Here is a 19,746-nt window from a genome sequence, read left to right as displayed (position 1 = left end):
GTTCTATATATAGCTGCAAATTTGATGTGTCCATGGGAAAATAGGTGAGTTCAGGGTCTTTCTATGCTGCCATGTTGAACCCCAAGAGTAGTGCCATTTTCATAACACATTTAAATTTTTTTAAAAGCCTTATTTATGGTTTACAATATGGAAGTGATGAAATGTTGATTTATGAACCTACTTACAAAGGGTTGCTTAATACATGGTATTTGGGCACCCTGAGAAAATGGTGGTAGTATCATATATTCAAAATTAAATATTTAATGAGTAAATGATATTAGAAAGCATATAATATGTCTGGCCGTAGAATATAGGGTGTATGGACAGTAACAGTGAGAGAGAAGTTCTAAAAGTAGCCTTACCTCTACATAGTGGTAAACCAGATTACAGTCCAAAATGTTTTCCCAGAGTGGGAAATAATAATACCATTTTTTGCTTAGACATTTTCAAATACATCTGATGTTAAAAGTCAGTTTTCCATTTTTCAAAGTAAACATTTGCTCCATAACCAAAAACATCACATTAAAAGTAATACTGTTACATAAAGTTTTTCTGGGAGGCCTGCAAGAATAAGTAACAATTATTGCATCTTAGAGACGAATTAGGTGCCTTGGGGATACAACTGAAGGCAATAAAATTTTGGTGCTTTTGTGTTTTGCATACTTAAGTACACATAAAATTTAAAAAGTAATCTTCTGATCTCCTATTAATGTTTGCTCTCCACCAAGCCCTTTCTCACTCATCTCTACTCCTCAATTCAAAGAATATTCATTTTTCATCAATTTTTAATCATATTTTTTAGGGTCATGAGCACAGTTACTAGGACACTTTAGCCATTAATATCTGTTAATTGTGCTGACAAGCAACAATGCAAAGTTTGAAACACTTTTTCACAAGTATGCCATATTGAAACGATTTGACTGTATTAATGTGCCTTTTATGTAAATCTTGTAATTATCAATTTAGGAATTGAGGAGGTAAAATTATAGTGTGCTTTTTCTGAGAAAAGAGCTACAGGGAGGTGTCACAGACATTTGCACTTGAAGAAAAAGCTTTCCCAGAAGACATTAAGGCAGATATTTACATGAAAATATGTGATTATTTTCCAGAAATGCATTTATAAAATATTATCTTAATTATCTCACACATTTCCCTTTGTTGTAGTGTTTGGCAGTCAGTATCCAGAACTGTCTCTTTAGCTTTTACTCTGTGGCGGGAGTTGTGAAGGGACCCAGACATAGGGGCTGTGGCTCAACCTGCAAGCGTACATAGAAGAACAAAGTGTTTATTCATGAAAACCGATTCGTTTCATTAAATAATGACAAAACAGGTTGATTGCAGTCTCTAGAAATATTCTGAGCTTACAGTTTTGATATACTGTTGTTGTTATATATTATATAATATGATACAACAGTTTTCAAATGTTATTAAGGACCATCAGGTCAAAGCTTCTTTAAGAGATAAATGCCCAAATTTTAGCCTGTGTTTTATTCTGAAAGTCGCCTTTGCAAAAATGAGTTAAGTCACAAGACTGGTCAGCTCCGTTGCCTCGTGAGCCTGGTTGGTAGTGCCGACACTCACTCCCTCACAAAGGTTCTCAGAATCCACGTGGGATGTGGTGAGACCATTGGACTTCAGATGCGTCAAGAGTACGCTCTGAAATTTGGCTTCCCCCAGGCTCCCCACAATGGCCATTATGTTTGTTTTCAATGGGCACTGAGCAAAAGTCATCAACTGTCTGACTAATTAAGCTATGGGGAGCTCTCGGAAGAACCAGTATCTCATGACAAAAGCACAGATGAAAGGAAGATGCCAAAGAAACTGAAACTTGTCTAGGATGCCCCGATGTGGTAGGAGTCACAAGGTCATACCAGACAACATCAAGGAATTTGAGCTCATCAGCTGAGTGAATGCAGACAATTCCATGTCTTGGGAGAAATATGTAGGGAAAATTTAATAGTTAGGGAATGGCAAAGACCTTAATATGTGTAAGATTTCTTTACCTACAAATAAATGATACTTTGGTTTGTTAAGTAAAAACTCAGAAATGCCTTGCTGTGGTAAGAGTCAATTTAGAAGTACGGGTGGAGAAGAGAAATTAAACCACAGTAATAAAAGAACACCTAGTGGAAACTATAGACTCATTTGGGGTTTTCATAAATAATACATATACCTGAAACATGATGTATTTTTGAGCTTTTACTGTGTGTGACCTATCAGCATAGGGACACTTTATACATTTCTTACTTTAATCCTTACAACAACCTTTCTAAAGAGGAAAAGTTGTTATCCTCATTTTGCATATGGGTAGACGGAGGCCAGACAGATTAATTAACTTGCCTCATGTCCCATTGGCAGAAGGCCATGGGATTTAGATTTTCAGTTGCCATGTTTTCCATTGTAAACATTCATAAGGCACTGTGGCCAAGGAAAGCAGTCAGGGCTGGGGTGGTGTGTGTGTGTGTGTGTGTGTGTATGTAAGAGGGAAGGGTAGCTATTTCTATCACCAAGAAAACATCACCTGGGCTCTCCTTTGGCTGAACTGGGATGGTTAGAGAATCTTTGCTTTTCTTCAGATGTCACATCATTATGTCTTCACAGTAGTCGACCTGTACATTGGGCATGTACATTTAGACATGAATTTTTTAGGAGGCCCTGAACGTACTATTATAATTTCGAATTTACAAAAAGAAAGAAAAGTAAGCAAATATAATCTTCCTGGTGTCTTGAAGTTTGTGGTGTGGTTCTACAAAGAACACTGAAGGTCCTGTATCTTCTAGTGTACCAAACTCTCCTAAGGCTAATTCAAATCTTACACTCCTTATCCTACCACCTCAAAGTATTTTGAATGGAATAAACTCATTTGAGTTATTCCTCTCCTTTCATAGATCATTTACCTCTAGCTGACATTTTCTTCCTTCTAAAACAGGACTAGGTTTTATGACAGTGTTTTGAAAATGCTGTTAGTCATGTGATATGTATTAAAAGGGAGAGATGATAGAAAGTTATTTGTGAATTGAGCTAGTTAGTAAAATTCCTGTTACTGTCATGATAACAGACTTGATTTAAAAGTATGTAATCATTCTAAAAGGTTTGTTCTCATTTCTCTAGATGCAACCTTCCTCCGTTGTCAAGGGAATACACTAAAGATGTTGGATCCAAAAGTCATTTAGTGACGGCTAACCCCAGCATAATTCGGCAAAGGTAAGTTTATGACTTTGGTTTGTGAGGAGCTATAGAGGAAGGCTTTTGAAGTATTTAACATCTTAACAGTAGTGAACATAAATCAGTTTGGGAAACGAAGAAAACCATCTGGACAGGCAGGAAGGATGAAGGAGGAAATTGTAAATAAAATAGTCAGAATTATGGGAATCCGAACACTTTCTCATGCTTCCTCTGGGATTCTGTTTCTTGCCTGTAGAGATGGTTGAAATAACACAAGAATCCACTCTTTTTCTCAAAGAAGCAATATAATAATCTGCTTACTTATTCCTGCTTCTCAGTTCATTAGCTTCAGTCCCAACTCATTGATTGGCATCAACTGATGAATGGAATCAATGTCAGTTTTATTAACAAATAAAAACAAATGACCAATGTGTACTGCATATATGTGCATGAAAATAACAGTGTTGTTGAAATGTACAGGAATGCCTGATATTGATTGTATTCTTTATATTAATTATATTATATTACATTACATTATATTATATCCAGTCAGATTTGGGAAAGCATAGAGAAAATTCTTGCTTTAGTATCGATTCCAGCAACGTTGGCAGCTGCTGTGAGGGCTTCCGGGGATTGGTCTCTAGCTGACAAAGCCCATCAGTAAGCTATTAGCTGTTTCTCCAAGGACTGTTCATTACAGAGAATGACTCAATCTCTGTGAAAGGAGGAGTCACATATTGCCTTCTTACTCTCCTAAGTAACTAGCAATTAAGAATGAAATATCCAGACATCCTGGGTTTAAGCACTTGCCCTCTAAGGAGGTCCTGTCTGAGTGGATAGCACTTATGTGTCACTTTAAAACAATGCTGCATTACTTGTTTTGGTTCATAAGTAAGTATTCCCATACAATTGATGTCTAGAAACATTTTAATTTTGTCAGGTACTGTGAAACTGCCCTTCCAAAATGCATCATTTACTTCCTCTTCAGTAATGAGTAAGACTGCCTGTTTCTCAATACTGAAAACATTATGTACTATTAATCTTTTCAGTTTTTGTCAGTTTGTTGGGTGAAAAATGATACATTACTTTTTTACTTAATATTCATTTTTTCTGAATGCAGTAAATGCTCAGTGGGTATTGACTATTGGTATTTCTTCTTCTGTGAATAATTGCCTGTTTGTATTTTGTGTTTTTTCTTTTGAAAAGTATTTTTCTGTTGATTTATAGAAACTGTTTATATTACAGATATTAAGTCTCTGACATACATGTAGCAAATATTTTCTTCTCGTCTGTCATGTATTTTTTAACTCACATCCTGTCAGAATTTAACATTTTTTATGCAATGAAATTTATTGGCCTCTCCCTTTATGATTTCTGTCTTTAAAAAATCTTTCTTTGGATGATTTTCCTTACCCACATCCTTTCCAATGAGAAAAAATTATCCTGTATTTTTCTAGTGCATTTATAGTTTCATTTCTCATTCTTAAGAAATTTAATCCATGTGACGTACTTCTTTTTAGGACAACAATTTTATTGTTTTCAACAAATTTTTCAACAAAAATTGGTGTTTATTATAAGAAATTAAATCAAAACAGAAAAGTTCAAAGAAGATAAAAAACCAACAACAGAAATACCCCAAACCTCACCATTTGTAAATAAGCATCATTTATATTACATAAACTTTTTCCAGATATTTCATATATTCTTCAGAACTTTGAAGCTCTTGTTTCATTATCTTCTTACACTGTGTTGTCAGTCAGAAGTCTGATGGAAAGCTATTTTTTGTTTGAGGGAAGTCTTTCTTTCCTATCTCCACTGAAAGCTTTTACAAATTTTCTATCATTTAAATTCAGAACGTTTACGAGGCTATATCTTAGGGTAGAGGGTGGGTGTTTTTTTCATTAATGTTGCTTGTAACATTAATGAGAGGCTCTTTTAGTTGGAAGACCTTGAGGGTTTAGTGGTTAAGAGTCTGTATCTAAAACAAGATGATTTGGGTTTTGCTCCCTGCTTATCTGTTCATCCGCTGTGTGGGCTTGGCTGAGTTCTGTAAGGCTTTCTCTTTCAGTTTCCTCATCTGCAAAATAGGGATAATAATACCTAATCGATTTATTATAATGAATTAAACTATGTGCAGATGTATGTGCATGTGTAAACGTGTGTGTGTGTGTGTGTATACACACTGTCTAGGCTGTATATAATGCTGAGAACAGTGTCTGGTATATTGTCAGTACTATATAAGCATTAGCTATCAGTAGTATTTTCATTGCTGTGAACATTCTCTCTTTTATATGCCTGGTTGTTTCCTCTTCTCCACTCTTTTCTAGTCCTTCAATTATGTAAATATTAGAACTTCTATTATCCATGACTTCTAACTCTTTTTTCGTACCTATAGTCGTGTGTGTGTGTGTGTGTGTGTGTGTGTGTGTGAGTCCCAAGGAAAACCTCTTTCAGCTCACTAAATCATATTTTAGCTGTGTCCATTCTGCTATGTAGTCTACTCTTTCCATTTTTAAAACTTGTGCTTTTATTTTTTGTGAGCCCCATTATTTCCTTTTCAAAGCACTTTTTTAAAAAAAGGATTAATTTTTAAAAAATCATATCAAGGCTATTTGTGGACTTTAAAGTTTAGTATTTTTGCTTATTTCCATATTCCAGATTATTTCCCTTATTTTTTGGTTAATGCTACATATATGATTTGAATTTTAGTGTTCTGTTCATTTTTGTATGCATGTTTGCTGTCAGGGAATATGGGAACATTACTTCCATAATAAACAGTTTTTTAAAATGTCACTTAAAACCAAAAATGCCAGTCAAAATTGTGAGTAAATGGATGACTCCATGTGAGTGCTTGATATTTAATTTTTAGTGTGGTTTGTTTGTTGATGTAGCTAATGTAGCTTAGCAAGGAGTTGGGAAGAATGAGAAGACAAAACATGACTCATTTATAGTTTAGTGACTCTCAGTTCTTCGTTTTTGGGTTTTTAAAAATTTTGTTTGGTTTTTGACTGGGAGATTGATCAGGAATATGGCAGAAAATCACCAATGATGATGGTGTTTCTTTAGTTCAGTTAAGTAGGTTGGGACTCAGGAAATCCCAAGAATGTGCAGTTTTAAAAATTGGGATGGGTTTATCTCAGATTCCAGAGAATAAGCAAAGGGTCAAGAGAACACTTACAGAAATGTTTTTCTTCGATCATTTAAAAATTTTTAGTTTTACATAACTAGAGATTTATAAGAAGTTGCAAAAAAAAGTATGGAAAAGGCCAATGTACTCTTCATCCAGTTTCCTCTAATGGCACCATCTTGCATAATCATAGTATAATACTTTACTATTATTTTGAGTAGGGAATAAAATAACTTTTAAGAAGGAATACATTTTCTTGTGTGGGATAAGGAAACACTCAGCAAAGTACATTAAAGGGCAAAATATTCTGTTTTCCTACCTGAGTATGTAGAGTTGGTAAGGTTTTAAAAGGAACATGAAAAAGGATATTTAGAGCAAGATTAGAGTGAGAGGGATTGAGAATGTGTTTTAAGGCAAATTATAGTAACTACTGAAGAATAAATGAAATGGTTAAAGATTAAATATTTATAAGGGAAAGTACACTTGTTGGTTAAGACAAGTTCAGTATAAAGAACTAATAATGCAAAGCAAGTAAGCAAGAATCATCATTATTGATATTGGCCAACATTTAAGTCAACAATTCTAAGTGCCGGATTTTTTGCTCTTTATGCATTGCCTCACTTAATCCTCAAAACAATCCTAATAAATAGGAAGTATTTTAATCTGTGTATTTACAGAAGAAGAAACCTGTGACATGGTAAATTTAGTCCCTGCTCATACTCATAGCTGCTAATAATCTGGGACTTCTTCAGACGTGTCTCAGGCCAAAGCCTATGCTCTTCACCAGTGACCAATCATGCCTCCCGATCTTCCCAGGTGATCCATTTATGGCACAAAGAGGCAGTAGAGTTTCTCTAGTGATAAATCATTTTGGAAAAGTCAGTGAGAGTTTCTTCTCTTAGAAAAATACAGTCACTGCAGCAGGGTTTTTGGATACATAATCAAAATGCAGAAATTCGATTTTGTGAAATAAAAAACATTTACAACAGCACCAATTAATATAATGTGTACTTAACAATTAAAAGAGCAGACCCTCTGTGGGAAAATTAGGGAATTTTATTGAGAGACATGTCAGACAGTCTGACCACGTTTACTGATATATCATATTTGTAATTGAAAGAGCATGGTAATGGCATCAGTTCTACCAAAATTGATCTATAGATTCACTGACATTCCAATAAAAGCCCCAATAATGTGTGTGTGTGTGTGTGTGTGTGTGTGTGTGTGTGTGTATAACTTGAAAAGTTGATTCTGAAATTCATGTGGAAATGTAAAAAGCCAACAGTATCAAAGGAGCTCTTGGAGAAAAACTGTTGGAGGGGTTATCCTGCCATGGTGCTGAGGCTTGTGGTACTGGTGCCAGGATAAACCTCTGACTACTGAAACGCGATAGGGGGCCCTCCCAGTCAGATCCACATATGGAGAGATCCTTAATACGTGACAGAGGTGGTGCTGTAGGTCAGTGAGAAAAGGACAAAATACTTTCCGAAACCATACTGGGACAGGTGGTGTTTATATGGGCGAAAGTGAGATTCTACCTTTACCTCACACCTTATATTAAACATCATTCCACATGGTTGAAACCTGAATTTTAAATGCAAACCAAGAAAGCTCAGAAAAGCATAGGCCTTATGATTTCTTAAACAAGAGTCAAATAGCATTAATTATAAGAGAAAAGACTGATAAGTTTGACTTAACTAAAATTAGGAACTTTTGTTCATAAAAAGACATGCTTTAAGTAGGGCAAATACAACCACATGTAGAAGAAAACAACAAAGGACTCATATCCAGAATATATGACTAAGTCTTTCATTTAATTGGATTAATTTAATATGCAAAACAAAACCCAATGGGAAAATAAGTCAGAGAGTTGAACCAACATGGCACAGGACAAGTCCAAATAGCCAATAAATAGATGAATATATGTTCTACTTCATTAGTAATCACAGAAATGCAAATAAAAATCTAATAAGGTATCATTACACATCCATCAGATTGGCAGAAATTATTTCAGCTGTTGGTGAGGACGTGGAGTAACAGAAAGTTCATCGATGCTCGTTGGAGCAAATGTAGTGGAAACACTTTGGAAAGCATGTTGACCTTCTCAGGTAAAGCTGAAGATCACGTACCCGATGCCCTAGCAGTTCCGTTCCTGGGTATATACCCTAGAGAACAAAGCATTAGTATAAGGAAGACATGTATGGTAATTGTTTATAGTAGCTAAAAATTAAAATAGTCGATAGTTCCTCATTACAGAATGAATACATAAATTCGGCCATGTTCACACAATGGAGTGCTTATTAGCAATACCCACAATTGGATGAACTTCAGAAGCCCGATGTTGAAAAACAGAAGTGAGTCATAAAAAATATAGTAGGATTCTATACAAAATTAAAAATAAAACTACCAATATGGTTTAGGGACATATATATATATATATACATAGCAAGTAAAACTATAAAGAATGTAAGTGGTCCCTTCTTAGGGGAGGGAAAGCTAGGGGGGAAAAGGACACATCAGAGTCTTGACATTGTTCTTTTTCCTTATCTGGCTGGTGATAATATGGATGCACACTATATAGCTATATTTTATACTGAATATATATATATATGGTACACTCTTTTGTATATGTTTTACACAAAAGTATCCTGAGTGATGGAGGGCTATAAAACTTATCATTAGTTTTAGAGGCCCTGAGGTTATTTTTTTTAAACATAGTTCCAATGAAGTGTACTAAATGATGTCATGTATAAAAGGGATCAGTATCTGGAACATAAGAATTCATAAAAAATTTGAATAGAAGCATATCTAAAGTTTTATTAGCATCACAACCAGTAATGTAAAGCTCTGTGTTAAAATTATAACACAATGTTTTGACCCAAGGACTATTAACTTTTCATTTTGTGGAAGGGATCAAGCAGATTTTCAAGCGCTAGAGACCTTTAATTGGTTAAACACCGCTCACAGTACATTCATAGCATCTTCTTCAAATGACTTAGGAGAATATACGAACAGGATGCTTTATAAAGTGAAAACATTAAAATGTAGATGATAGTGTTACAAGATACTGGAACACTAAAATGGAAGAAATAAATTTAAGTAGGAAAGGCCTATATATTTTTATTTTAGATTATTTATATTAGATATTTTATTCATATCTTGTAGTCTTCTCTCAAAGCTCTGCAAACCCAAGATATCAACGATGTCTTGTGCTTTCATGTGGCTATGAATTAAATTTATTGTGCAAAGATGTGCAATGGGAATGCTGAGTCCCACTAAGTTTCATAACTGGCCTCCAAAGCCTTGATTCCCATAAAACTATTCCCTGGAGAGTTGTAAGCACTCTTAAGTCTTCACTACAACACTCTCTTAGAAAATATCAGTATCAACATAAAACAGGCTTGAAATACCATTTGACCTGGGAATTCCACTCCTAGGAATTTACCCAGAGAAAACAAGTTCTCAGATTCAGAAAGACATATGCACCCCTATGTTTACTGCAGCACTATTTACAATAGCCAAGATATGGAAGCAACCTAGGTGCCCATCAGTAGATGAATGGATAAAGAAGATGTGGTACATATACACAATGGAATATTATTCAGCCATAAGAAAGAAACAAATCCTACCATTTACAACAACATGGATGGAGCTAGAGGGTATTATGCTCAGTGAAATAAGTCAGGCAGAGAAAGACAAATACCAAATGATTTCCCTCATTTGTGGAGTATAACAACAAAGCAAAACTGAAGGAACAAAATAGCAGCAGACTCACAGACTCCAAGAAGGACTAGTGGTTACCAAAGGGGAAGGGTGGGGGAGGGTGGGGGGGGAGGGAGGGAGAAGAGGGTTGTGGGGTATCATGATTGGTGCACATGGTGTGTATGGGTTCATGAGGAAGACAGTGTAGCTCAGAGAAGACAGATAGGGACTCTGTGACATCTTACTACACTGATGGGCAGTGACTGCATTGGGGTATGGGGGGGACTTGATCATAAGGGTGAATGTAATAACCACATTGATTTTCATGTGAAATCTTCATAAGAGTGTATATCAATGATACCTTAATAAAAAAAACAAAAATAAAATAGGCTTGAGAAGAATTTAACATGTATATGAGAGGCACACATAATTATGGTAGCAAAGGTTATGGAAGGTAACATTTGTTGATGTATTTTAAAAAAATTCTCAGCAGGAGGGAGTTTTGCTGTAGTCTTTGTTAGGATATCTTATTTAGAGTTCATTCTTATTTTTTTAAAAACAGCTTTATTGAGGTATAATGATACACACACAAAAAAACTGCACGTTTAATGGATACAATTTGATGAGTTAGGGTGTGCGTATATACCTGCGATACTATCGCCACATCAAGGTGCTAAGCATATGTAGCACCTCCAAAAGCAGTGTTGTGTTCCTGTTTGTGCGTGTGTAGGAAGATCACTTAACACGAGATCTACCCTCTTAACAAATTGTCCAGTGGGTATAAAACGCATTCTTCTCGACATCACCCAGAACAAGAGGATTAGCTAGAGTGCCAGGGACATAAGATCAGAAAGGGCTTTGCAGTCAGTCCCATTTATCCTCTGGCTGTGTTTTTATGGGCTGGGAGCAGTTGTTCTGAGGGGCAGCAGAGCTGCTCCATCTTCAGACCCTTGGGTCTTGTCCTCTTCCTCTATTTGCTGGGCTTTGCAAGCGGGTGGCAGCAAGGGTCTGTTCACGGTCAGCGTACCACCTCATCAACATACTCTGACCCATCGTCCCTCTACCATCTTTGGTCAAACAGCCCTTAAAAGAATTTTTTTAATCCATCATTATTTCCTTGATCATTTTTAAGCTCTCTGATTTTTTTGGCATAAGGTTAAATTGCTGCCAAGTATGCATTTTTAGTTCATTCTGTATTGTGCATACGCTTCAAATGCATATTGCCAACATCTCAGAAGCACAGATTTAGCCCTTTTGATGTTACCGGTCCTCTTAGCAAAATCAATGCTCTTTGCCAAAGTAAGTCATTCGGTTGAGCTGCCTCTGTCAGGAAAAAGCTTAACTACCTTTTAATTTAAGTAAGTGTTAAAATGTAACCCCGTATAATAATCTCACTTCTAAATTCTCGTTATTCAGCATATAAATAAGGTAGGGGAATTGCCAAGAGTCTGTACCCTGGAGAAAATAAAGCACAGCCTCTTTGTATTTTGTATAAAGATGTTCTTGCGTTTTCTCAGGGGACATTCCCTCAGAAGCTGTGTATCTTGGAAATGTTTCTGTTTGGTGGCCTGGTTGATTTTACCCTTTGGGGCAATTCATCGTTGTAATATTTGGCATAATGGGGGGTATGCCTTTTTGTGACGTGGGAAAGAGAAAATTATGAAAGTAGAGTTTGGAGAGGAGAGAGTTGTTTAAACTGTCAGATTGATTAGTCATGAGCAAATAAATTCTGGAGAAGTGTGGATGTGGAAGTTGAGGATTTGGGAATTCATCGGGTAAGAGGGAGAGTAAGATGGGAGCTTCGCAAGCACAAAGTTGCAGAAGTGCTCATTCAACAAATATTTTTGAAACCTGCTCTGGGACAAGGAATACAAAGTTGAATGAGACATGACTCACACCCTGAAGTCGCTCAGTCAGTGGACATCCCCATGGTCTTAGGTTTAGAAAGGTTTTCATGTATGTGCATATATGTAATTTTTACCAGATTTCCCAAGAACTCCATTACTCATAAAAGGTTTAAAATTCACCGGCCTAGACTTATGCTATGACAGCATGCCATGAAAGTAGAGGTTAGAATTCTCGAAGCTTGTTTCTCAATTTTTCAATAGAGTTGAAGACTCAGTTAGCCATTTTGCCCATAACAGAGGTTTAATATACATTTGGACAAACAATTCTTCAAAGGTAAAAAGTGGAACTCAATTGTTTGTCCTACTATGACATTAAGAATTCATTTTAAACTTTGAGGCTCCAGCTTGGGGAATGATTCTTATTTGCTGGCACTTAAAAAGAGCAGCAGAATTCAGAGCATGTGCGTGTTTCCATGTGGCCTATTAGAGGCGATAGTATAGGTGGGAGTAGCTTGGAGTTAAGAGTATTTTATTTGGGCTCCTGAGATCCTAGCGTGTTGTTTGGCCTACAGAACACGCATAGCAAATATTTATGGAATGAGTGACTAAGTGAATAAATATATTTTGAAAATTTCCAAACAGAATTTCTGGTTTAAATTGTCTTATAAAAGGAAATCTAATGAATTTTTTGGTGTCAGTTAAAATGCTTTTATGATCTGAAGCTGAGGAGATGAATTTTTTAGTAACAGGTATTTCAAATCAGTGTTAGTAGAATGTTTAGCTGGGAAAGCTTGGTCACTTTATTTTGTAAGTTGATGTGAATTAGGAAACAAAAAACTTTTAGAACAAATCATGGTGAAGTTAGCCTTTTAGAATTTATAAGTGTGTAACTTTTAATTCATTGGGGGGACTGGATATGAGACCCTAGTATTTACTTTGAGGTTCCTAATATCAAGTAGAGCCTTGGTCATCTCTTCCCATGCAAGTTTTTCATGTATGTGCATATATGTATTTTTTACCAGATTTCCCAAGAACTCCACACTTTCCTCCATGGTTATTGCCTCTAATTTGACTAAAGGCAATTGGGTGTGTGGAGAACAAAGAGATCAGTTATTTATTTTATTTATGTGCTTTTTAAAACACAATTTGAGCACTGAGGAAAGTAGCTTGGGTCCAAAGAAGATTATATCAGTTTCTCTTTAAAATTCTATAGGACTCATGTCTTGGTCTCCGTTCCTAAAACTTCCATATCTGTTCTGCCAGCTTCTTTTTTCTTTGCTCTCCAAACTCAGAGCAGCTTATAAGTGTTTGCATGAAGGCTTGGCAGTCACTGATAGCTGTTCAGTTTAACATCTGCCATGACATAAGGGAATAAAAGAAAGATACTACAACTGGAAGTAGAGAAAACAAGTTAAAAAATAGAGAAGCGATGCCTCTAAAAGGGTGTAGATCTGTACCGAGTTTGTCTGAGAGGCAACATTGCATAGCGGTGAAGAGCACAAGTTTTAGCTCCAGACAGATTGTGTTCAAATTCTGGGCCTAGTGCTAGTTAGAGTTTCTCCTTACTAGCTATGTAATGTTAGTTACTTAACCTCTCATCTGTCATTTGAGAATAAAATTATTTGTTTTGAGGACTGCTGAGAGATATAAATGAGATAATATAGCTGCAGGCAGTAGAAGCTATTCTGACTGGTATCCAGAATAGCTACTCAAGAGGACTCTCCTGTTGGAATATATTTTGTTTTTGAATAAAACATATTTTTAAATGTATAATCTGGCTCACCAAATTTAGAGAATCTTCAAGGGTATCTGCATAACGTCTCCTCCAGAACAAAACAGCACAAAACAGAAAATCAGAAAACTAAAACCAGCTAAACACTATGATATCTGCTATCAGACATCAAGTTCTGATATCAAAGGTGAGAACAGGAAACTAAGCTCTGGACTTAACCACGCTAATGTCTGTCTGTCTTATATTAAGCCCTGATAATGGAACTAAGGTGGCCCCAGGTCATTAGTAACCCCTGACTTCCAATGAAGCAAACACAAATTTCTTTTGGAGAGAATCTCTCAGAATTCCCATGTATCACTTTCAAATAAATATAAGCTCATAAGCGAACACTGAAATGCACATAAGCCATCAATATTGAAAGTCCTCAGAGACAAAAACAAATAAAAACTTACAGACATAAATGCCTGAGAGTATATTGGAATTGTCAGATGTAGTATATAACCGAATATGAAATACTTATAGAAAAAAGTAAATAAATTAGAGAATATTAAAATTAGCTATGGAGCTTTGATAAAGAACCATAGAGAATGTTGGGAAATGAAAAATAATATAATTGTTGAAATGAACACACATTCAGATTAGACATAACCAAAGAGAGAACTGGTGAATTGGAAGATAGAGCAAATAATTTTCTGGATATGAGAACATAGAAGACGTGAATGCAAGACTATGAAATATGGAGGCTAGGATGAGAAAGACTATATTAAAGTGTAATTGTGGAACTATAAATACAGGTAGAGGGTGAGACTTTTCTAGAACTAAAGAGTAATGTAATCCATAAATATGGGAGATATGAAGTATCAAACAATTAATTTTTTTAAAAATGCAAATGTTTAGTAATATTGAGCTAAAGATAATAGGAAGCTGTTAAAAGCAGCCAGAGAGATCATCTGTAAAAGAATGATAATTAAATTAAAAGCAGACTTCTTCCAGCAATAAAAATGGAAGTCAGAAAGCAGTGGAAAAATATCTTCGAAGTGCTGAAAATACACTATCTTCAAAGATATGTTACTCAGCCAACTGTTTTTCAAAATAAAAAACGTTTTCTGAACAACAGAAATATAACCAGTAGACCTCCACTGAAAGAAATAGCAGACAGTGTATCTCAGAAAAAAGCACGTTACTTCAGAAGGAAAATCTGGAAAGCAAAGAAATTGGTAAGCATGTAAACAAATCTAAGCCAGACTCAGTGGTATTATAAAATAATAATTATACATCTTTTCATATGACTACTTAGTGTCAGTTCTATCATACTCTTCTTATTGGTTGGAACAATCACAAAGGCCCGCCCTGATTCAGTGCCGAAGAGACCTAACACAGATCCACCTTTTGTTAGGACAAGTACCAAAGTCACGTTGTTTGAAGATGTAAGATAGGAATGTTGTGGTCATATTTGGAAAATACTCTCTGCCAGTCTGCCCCTAGGCCAAACCACACATATCCCTCTCATATTCAAATTAAACAGCCCCTCCCTGAAGACCCCAAAGATGGATCCCATGACAGCATTAACTTCAGGTCAGTCCCAGGTTCTCCCAAAAGTTGAAAGAAGGGATAACAACAATAAAAACCCAGAAAAAAAATGACCTAAATACAAAATACAACCAAGGGGATCCAAAAAGCCTAAGTTGTTTCTTTGAAATGTCTAAGTGAATATTCTTTGAAAAGTTGATAAATACTAATTATTTAATAATAGACTTTGCATCACTTTTCTACAAATCCATCCTAAAAACAAAGGAAAAAACCCCTAATGCATGCAAATACATGTATCATGTTATAGATAATTTGAGAACAATGACACTCTTTAAACATTTAAGAATATGTCAGTGGTTTTGTAACTTATGTCTGTGTGAGAGACTAATATTTAATGGTGTTTTGGAATATGTTCACAGATAATTTTAATAAATGGTAAAATGCTCATGGTATAATATTAAGTGAAAAAAGTTAAGTATATAAATGTGTATGCTTCAACTGTGTAAAATTCGCATAGAAATTTGAATCGAAATTTTCTATGCATAGATATGCATAGAAAATTTCCAAGGAAATAAATCAACATTTTCCAAATTTGCTGCAAAATTTTATAACAGGAAAATATAAAAAAAGCAGGCCTTGTTATTTTATATTTTTCTTCTAATAATAGCTCGTTTTGACAATACCACAGCCCTGTGAGTTAGAGGGCAGACAGTATGAATGAAGCCCTAGTTTTGGGTGTGTGTGTTTTCCTGCCTCTCCAGATCTCAATGAGATTAGCTTGGACCCCAGGTTTTATGTACTGAATCCAGAAAGTCTGAACATATTCTGCTTTTCCAGTAACATTGTCCTGGGACAGTGGAAGTGAGCATGGCATCAAGAGTCCAGTTCCTGACACAGAGTGGTTGTCGTATCAGCGTCCATTTCTTTCTTCTTCCTTCCTTCTATGAACTTCTGATCCTCAACATTAAATAGTAGGTCAGTTCAACCATTACTCTAAAGGCACAATTAACATATAATTAGTAATTAGATACTGGAACAGCCTAAATGCTCATGGCACTTTGATGCAGGTCCACTGAGAGTGGTCCACAACCCTGGGGGTGGACTCAGTGGCAGCAGGTTAAGAATCTTGACACAGGATTTATATTAACATGCCACATCTTGAGACCACTGGACCAATCATTTATACCCTCTTTGCTTGACACAACTCAGCCTTCTCTTAATGTTCACTTCAGTGGTGTGTTCTTCCTGATCAGCAGACGGTCAGTGAGCTTCAGTTTCAGTGAAAGGAAAAAATGTGTGGACAGATTTCTGGGAACTGGTAGGATAGCATTGGCTATGTGATCTAAGACAAGTTCTTAACCACTCTCTCCTTGTAACATGGTAAAAATTTTGTAAACAGTTGGCATCAGAATTCTGTTTAGCAATCATGCTGTGTATGGAACTGTTTCTTGTTATATTCTGGAGGGAGAGACTCAAGGGCCTGGTGTTGGTTCCAGAGCTGGATCTGAGTAAAACAAGAAGGGTGTGTGTGTGGGGTCAAGCCACGAGAAAGGAGATAAGGAAGAAAGAAGGTCTGTTGAAGGGAGAGGCGAAGGAACAGGAGAGAAATCTTTGGGAACCTTAGGCAAGTTGGCTAAAAAAGAACTGAAATGTCTAAAAGCAATTGTAAATTGTTCTCCAGAAACCATGTGTTCTGAGATGATTTCTCCTTCATCTCCCTCTCACTTTTTCTCACTCTTCAGATTTTGAATATATCCATGCATTGTTGTATGATACCAGTGTGTGTGTGTGTGTGTGTGTGTGTGTGTGTGTGTGTGTGTGTATAAATGATGAAGGGACTGTTCCATCTGTGATCAACGTGGCTTGTGCTCTGAATAATGGCATTTAGGGGGCAAAGAGAACCTTAAAAATGCAACCTACCTAGGAATGTTCAAATTGAAATCCTGCAAAGTGCTACATTTTTACTGACTGCATGCCCTTTCTGGAATGTAGAGATACCCTCTTTGACTCACAAGGGTATTTTGTTACAGCCAAGGCATTTGTGCCCCAGTTTAACTGTGGGAGGTAACCTTAAATGTAAAGTCTGAAACTGGCTAATTTTCTTACCAGACTCCATCTGTGCTAAGAGTTTCTTTGGGCAAGATGGTAGGGGTCCATCTGTGAACAGTTCTATTTCATTATGTATTCATTATGCATTCAGTGATTTCAAATTGTTCAGCTATTCATGAACTTCCCAAATTATCCTCATGAAAAAAGACAAGATAGTAATAATTACTTACTAGTATTCATATCAATATTTCTATAAATGTGACAATCTGTTAAATTTATATTTGTAATTAATTTCACTGGAGAATATGAACCATGTGGATTAAATAGAATATAGCTTTAGAAAGTATTAATTGTAATTGTATTTAATTATGTATTGGTTAAAATAATCAGTTACATATTCTTGCTGAAAAAATGCCTGCTTTCCAACTTGAATTATATGAAAATGTCTCTATGAGTTTCTATTACCTAACTGCTTTGATCTCTTTAATAGAAAGAATTTTTTAAAAAAATCAAAGCTTTAGTGTTTGGATCTGTAAATCATGAGATGCATTTTAACTTAAATTTCCCCTGTTAGCTTTCATATCTGGATCTCAGTGTGACACACACCTGTACACACAACAACAGCCAGGGAGGAGAAACGTCTTAAGTCAGAGTTGCAATGTAAATTATTGACAAGGGCAGAATATACATTAGTGGGACATATAGTATATTTGATAAATATGACTGCAAGTACTAAGAAAGGAAAGGTAGAAGGAAGGGATGTGCACAAGATAAAATTACATATTTTAATGATTATGAGATACACAGTTTTCGTATTTTTCATTTTCACATCTGTGAGACTGGGCTGCCTCTGTTGACCAGATAGAAGCTGAGGTCTGACTGACACTGGTTGACAAGGATGCCCCTGGTCACAGCTGCTCCAGTGCTGTCATCTCAGTTTGAGGTTCATACATGGTCAGTACTGCATATACTAAGCTTAGCGGCATTTAAAAATCTCTGAAAAGGCAGAATATTCATGTATAAAGAGAGACACGGAAACAAGTAGGGTGCCAGTTTGATTTATAAGCAAATTATTATTTCAGAAAACTGATGGAAGCAGTTCTGTATTTCCTTAAAAGCAGAGAAATGGATCTGGAGAGGCAGTGACCCAAGTGATCTTAATGTTTATTAAAGGAGAAAATACCCACAAGTAGATGCAGATGTATTAGAAGTAGTTACTAAGCTGGGTGCAAAATTGCTGTCTCTATCACTTAACAAACAATGCAAGTGAAAGCAGGAAAAATCTCTCAGGTCTTAAAATGAATGAAAACAATGTCAAAGCAAGAAGCCCCTGCAGGACTGTCTGTAGCATTGTTGGAAAAACATTGAGTCATACATTTATTGGCAGAGTCTTTTTTTCTGTATTATTGGTAAATAATAAGAGAGCATATTAGATTTGGAGAAATAACATTTCTCTTAAATAGATAATACCGGCCAATCCCTCAAAAATAAAATAGAGAAGAAAAAAATGAATGGAAGAAGATGACATGTAAAAGAAAGACAACATTAGGCATTGCATAACCACTAGGTTCTTACAACTGCTGTAGGAGGGATGCAGGTATTCACGTTATCCTGATTTGTCAATGAAAACAGTTGTGACAGACAAGTAGTGTGTGTTGGTGAGATAGTAAGTGGCAGAATTGCCTTGAACCTGGGTCTTGGGACTCTTCTTGGGAAGTCGGAGAGATGCCACCTAGAGGTTCATGTTGGCATCACAGCTGAGCGAGTCCTCACTATGAGAGAAAATTCCAGGCGGGCAATAATGAATTCACCATTTAAAAGAGAAAGGAAGGACTTACTGATTCAGAGATAATTGGATGAAACTCCTGGGGAAGCAAAAAAAGAATGATTTATGACTTTGTAATACAATTTTACAAAGATTCTAACAGCAGCAGGAGATTTGAAAGAGTAAAAGAATACATGCTCAATATATATATTATATATATATATATATATATATATATATATATATATATATATATATATATATATACACATATATATGTATGCATGTATGTGTTTTTAGAAACCACCACAGAAAGCCACAAAACTTCTACTTAAACATGATGAACCAGCAAGAAAAAGACCAAAGGCCCCTACCGGTTAATACAGGAAAGCATTCTATCAAGGTGTGTATCACAGTATTTCCTGTTTATACTTGTTTTTCAGAACTGTTTAAAACAGAAGCATCCCGTCACAGAATAATTGTTAGACGTGTTAGCTTTAAACTAACTCCTAACCGTTACCCATCTGGATAAAAGGTGATTTCTCTAGAGTCCAGCGTAAATTACTATTACTCTTTACCAGGTCCTCTGCTTCTATTATCATCCATGTTTTTATATTCAATTCTCACAGCTAAATCATCTTGTGATATTTTAACTGTGAAGTCTTTAAATTCCCCAAATTACCTTCCTTCAGATGAGTTTAGGAAGTCAAGTTCAACAACTTTTTTCGGTTGTTCGGGATTTGCTGAAGATCTGTGATTCTTAGGGGAGGCCACCCCCACCTTGAGAAGTACATCTGGATCTGGAGAGGCAGTGACCCAAGAGATCTTA

General features: G+C 35.8%; 1 protein-coding gene across 3 annotated transcripts in view; it reads left to right on the top strand.

Moving 5' to 3' along the window:
* Positions 1-19,746, top strand: part of ST8SIA1 (ST8 alpha-N-acetyl-neuraminide alpha-2,8-sialyltransferase 1) — a 119,151-nt gene that overhangs the window by 73,739 nt on the left and 25,666 nt on the right. For all 3 annotated transcript variants that reach the window (XM_036889312.2, XM_036889313.2, XM_036889314.2), the window contains exon 4: positions 3,112-3,204. In XM_036889312.2, coding sequence (XP_036745207.1) covers positions 3,112-3,204 — 93 coding nt within the window. The remainder of the gene's footprint in view (positions 1-3,111; positions 3,205-19,746) is intronic.

This window comes from Manis pentadactyla, chromosome 14 (assembly GCF_030020395.1).
Source record: "Manis pentadactyla isolate mManPen7 chromosome 14, mManPen7.hap1, whole genome shotgun sequence".
Classification (NCBI taxonomy): Eukaryota; Metazoa; Chordata; class Mammalia; order Pholidota; family Manidae; genus Manis; species Manis pentadactyla.
Note: the sequence above shows the minus strand (reverse complement) of the source record. Positions and strands in the feature narration are given on the sequence as shown.